This window comes from Thermobia domestica, chromosome 8 (assembly GCF_964235325.1).
Source record: "Thermobia domestica chromosome 8, izTheDome1.hap1.1, whole genome shotgun sequence".
Taxonomy (NCBI): domain Eukaryota; kingdom Metazoa; phylum Arthropoda; class Insecta; order Zygentoma; family Lepismatidae; genus Thermobia; species Thermobia domestica.
In genome coordinates, this window is record NC_137461.1 from 292,068,505 (window position 1) to 292,073,394 (window position 4,890).

The following is a 4,890-nucleotide window of genomic DNA, read 5'->3' on the forward strand; positions in this document are numbered from 1 at the left end:
ACGCCAAGCGTAATTTAATTTTACGTAACGATAAGGACGCGCCAGTAGCTAAGCAAGTGCAATTAATAATCGATGGATTGTCTCCGGAGTATATGAGATTGGCAATAAATAAACAATATGTTACTGTTGAAGCTTTAGTGCAAGATTTGTTGGATGAGGAGAAGGCACGCGTATTGTTGGAAAGAAAAGCAATTGAAAAGCTGATTAAGAAAAATCCGTTATTAGAAAATTCTCAGTTAATCAATGTAATCAGCCTAAGAATACTCAAGTTCAATCGGCTTCTGTTCCGCAAAGTCAGCTTTCCGAGGCTGTAGTACGGACTTTGCCCTCTCAAGCTACGAATGCACAGGAAACTGATCAGGTTAAAGATCATGTGGCTGCTATACAAAAGCAATTAACGCAATTGTCTTTGCAAGCAGAAAATAAGAGGACAGATGATCAACGTTCGTTTTCGAGACGCAATACTAATAACAACAATAGTAATAACAATTATGGACGTAATTATAATAGACGGGGCAATGGCCAACGGTTTCAGCAAAATCGTTCCCGGGGTGGTCAGAACAACAATGCAGGGAATAGAACGCAGCAGAGGGGTCCTATTATTTGTCATAAATTTGGAAAAGAAAACCATATTGCCACCCACTGTAGAAGTAATTTAAACTGATCAATAGAGTTGATGACGCAGGGCCATCAGCTTTTCAACGTCTTAAAGTCCCTATTCAGATTGATCGTGCGCTTCCTCATGTTAATGTTACTATCAATGGGAAAAAGAGTCCTTTATTATTGGATTCTGGATCTCGATTGTCTTGTATTGCTCAGGCTATGGTCCCGCACTTTGCTAAAGTTCAAGCAACACATAGTTTTTTGAAAGGCGTGACAGGGAATACTTTGTCTGTTAATAAGATAGCTTTGGTTCGATTAAAGCTTGGATCTCAAGTTTTTTGCCATACTTTTCGGGTTATCCTAGCGTGTTCCCACCCACCCCTATTGGGGCAGGATTTTTTATTAGCACATAAGGCAAATTTAAATTTACATGATTTATGTTTGGAAGTTACGCGGTTTGGTAGGATTCCTAAATTTACTCTGCCCACCGACAGTACAGTTAATTCTGTGTCTAACGAATTTGCAACGCTCGTATCTCCTGTGTATAAGGTTTTTTCGTCTGTTTGGTTGCCCCCACGTTCGCGAACATGTGTTAAAGTGAAGAAATGTTTTGATTTATTGGGAAATAGAGATTATTTGGTACCTAATAAGTTCGTAGTGGGTGCTGTACATGTTTTATTAAGAGATACTGCAGTTGACAGCGTAAATTCACATATTTGGGTTTCGAATCCTACTGACAAGCAATTTTTGCTATGGAAGAATAAAGTTTTAGGGCATGCTGTTCTGAATAGGGAGGAACATTTTTGTAGTAATGTTACAGAAGATACTTGTCTTCAAAAGAGTAAATCTGATAAATTTGCTTGTACCAGGGTGGATGTGAACCCTGAACTTTCTGAACATGACAGACAACGATTTTATGATTTATTTACGGAGTACAGAGATGTGTTTAGTTGGTCCCTGGACGATTTTTCAAAGGCACGGGACTATGTTCACGAATTTCAGTTAAAAGATGAAAACCCAGTATATATCCGGCAGTTTCCCATCCCGTTCCATCTTCGGGATGCTGTTCACGAGCAAGTTGAACAGTTACTTAAACAAAACGTCATTCGTCCTTGTCATAGTAGCTACAATAATGCCATCATATTAGTTAAGATGAAAAGTGGATCTTGGACGTTCGTGGCAGATATGAGATTTACGAATGCTAAGATAAGGCCTATTAATTTTCCTGTACCACCAATTCAGGACATATTAGTGCGTTCTAGTGGTAAAAACCTTAATTGTACAACAGATCTTTCGCAGAGATTTTTCCAAGTGCCTTTGTCTGAAAAAAAGCCAATTAGTAACTGCTTTTTCAGTTCCTGGACTTAAACAATACTGTTTCACTTCCATTCCTATGGGAGGAGTTACTTCACCAGCGGTGTTAAATGATTTAATGAAACGAACACTCGAGGGATTAGACGAAAATAAAGTGTTCTATTATCTTGATGATATTTTGTGGTCAGACGATACGATAGATGATATTATTAATGCGACACGTGAACTATTTGAGCGATTAAGACGTAGAGGTTTGAAAATATCTCCTGAGAAAAACAGATTAGGCCATTTTTCATTGAAAATATTGGGTCACCGCGTTTCTAAGCGTGGCATTTCTATTTCTGAACGTATTACTGAATCGATTCAAAATTATAGACGTCCAAGAACACAAAAACAATTCAAAAGTTTTTTAGGGTTATGTTCATTTGTTAGAAATCATGTTGCCAACTTTTCGTCTATAACGGAGCCGTTACAGCGTCTCTTGAAAAAAAAATGTTCCATACAAATGGACAACAACAATGAACAACAGCAAGCTTTTGAAAAGCTCAAAGAAGTGATCTTGTCTGCGCCTACTCTTATGAAATTTCATCCAGAAAGAGACGTGTACGTCGTCACGGACGCTTCAGAACGCGGTTTAGCTGGAGCAGTCCTGCAACCTGAAAGTGATGAAAAAGATGCTCCTTTGGTTCCTATAGCTTACTGTTCTCGTGCTGTAGGCCCACACGAGAAATCTTATCACCTATTTCATTTGGAACTTGGAGCGTTGATTTTTACGCTAAGACGCTTTAGATATTTTTTATTAGAACGTCACTTTTATTTGCGTACAGATTGTCGATCGCTCGTCTTTTTACGTCAAACTAAGAATGTGACTAAATTTTCTCGAATTCTTGCGGAGTTGGAGACCTATAATTACACTATATCTCATATTTCGGGTGCTTCCAATAGTCTTGTAGACAGTATTAGTTGCCATGTAGATTGCACAAGAGACCAGGCGGATGAACAGAAAAATCTAGAAGATCCCCGGGTCTTTACTATAGAAGAAGATGATAAGCTATAGGAAGAACACAGGAAGGATACCAGTTACAAGGATATTATTCTCTTTTTAGAAGGGAAATTACCGCAAAATTTTGATGTTGAACGACAGGCATTGCGATATGAGATGAAGGATGGTTTGTTGTACCGAAAACATAGACGTCCAACTGGTACACAGTTGCTGGTAGCTATTCCTGCCTCCTTACGAGAGAAAGTGTTTCAGTCAGCTCATAGTTCTTCTTTGGGTAGTTCACATTCAGGATTCACAAAAACATATAATTTGTTGTTAAATTCAGTATATTTTCCATACATGAAAAAGTTCGTCATTGAGCGATGCAAAAGCTGCCAGGTGTGCCAACGTTTCAAAAAGGTACCGGGTTCGCCTCCAGGTGTTTTACAAACTATGCCTAGCGTGCCTCCTTTTTTCGTATTGGTATTGATGTAGCTGGGAGATATTCTGATGCCAATATTCTGCGGCACAAATATTTAGCAATCGCAATAGACTACAATACAAGTTATACAATACTGACGGCTACGTTGGGTGAACAGACAGCCGCTGCGTTGGCAGATTTTTTGTACAGTCATGTAATTTTACGCTTTGGTCTGTTCAAAGAAGTGATTTTAGATAGATCTGCGGCGTTTACTAGTTCTTTGTTTCAAGAACTATGTAATATTTTAGATATTAGAATGAACTTCGTTCATCCTTACTTTCACCAGACCAATGGTCTTGTCGAGACTTCTCTCCGCCATATTGAAGCACTATTGAAGAGGAAAGTATATCCTAATAATCATGGTAGTTGGGTGGATCACGTACCAGCCGTCACTTTTGCCCATAATATCACTGTGAACCATTCCACGTCATTTAGCCCATTTAAACTGTTACACGGAGTGGATCCTTATTTAGAACACCAGGCTATCATTAATGGACCGTGTATGCACAGCGTGAATCAAGAGCGTCTAGCCACTCTTGTTGATATTAGAGAACAGGCTCAGGATAAACTTTTTAATCGATTTCGTACTTCAGAGAGATCTTACAATAAACATCATAGATCCGTGCAGTTCACGGAAGGACAGCGTATATGGATCTTTGACCCTTCAAGACGGAGAGGTAATGCCAAAGCATTTTCAGGATTATTTTTTGGACCTGCTGTTATTGTACGAAAGGATTATGAAAATGCTTATTTTGTGAAGTATAAAACTTGAAAGGGAAGAGAAAAAATTGAGTCGATTGCCATCACTAGACTTAAACCGTATTACCCGGATGTAACCCCAGAACCGATGACAGGCGAGGAAGAAGAAGAAGAAATACGTGACATGCAAGTGATAAATGTTGCCAAAGATTGTTCTGAACATAATGCAGAGTTTAACCAGCTAACTTTCGCCACTGCACTGAGTGATCCCGTGGAAATTCAGCGAGTTGTGAATGTGTTGGAGCTTCCAACTTTAATGGATTTGTCTCAGAAATTCGCATACAAGAAGCCATTATATAGTTATAATGAGGACATTAACAGGAAAGTGAGTGTATATTATGGTAATATTGCAGATATGAAGTGTGACATCGTGGTTAATGCAGCGAATGAGACCCTTACTCCCTTGTCTGGAGTTGACGGAGCAATTCAAAGAGGGGCAGGGAAGGAACTAGCTGAAGTTTCTAAAAAGCTAGGTTCGTTAAAACCTGGTGAAGCTAAGATCTCTTCGGCTTTTAATTTACCAGCGGAATACGTGTTATTCACTTGCGCGCCAAGAGATAATAATAAGAGAATTTTACGACAATGTTACACGAATTGTCTACAACGCGCTTTGGAGAATAATTGTCAGACGATAGCGTTCCCTAATTTGGGGACTGGGAAATTCAATTTTGATAAGTTTCAGGCAATGAAGATTGCTTTATCCACGATTCGAAATGTTTCGGAAGCTAATTTGCAAGATTTCGATCGCATT

General features: G+C 39.0%; 1 protein-coding gene across 1 annotated transcript; it reads left to right on the forward strand.

Annotated features, from left to right (window-relative positions):
• Window positions 1–3,636: 3,636 nt before the first annotated feature.
• On the forward strand, window positions 3,637–4,152 carry LOC145692609 (uncharacterized). Its single transcript, XM_081767930.1, has one exon. The coding sequence runs from the start codon at window positions 3,637–3,639 to the stop codon at window positions 4,150–4,152; it is 516 nt and encodes a 171-aa protein (XP_081624056.1).
• The last annotated feature ends 738 nt before the right edge of the window (window positions 4,153–4,890 follow it).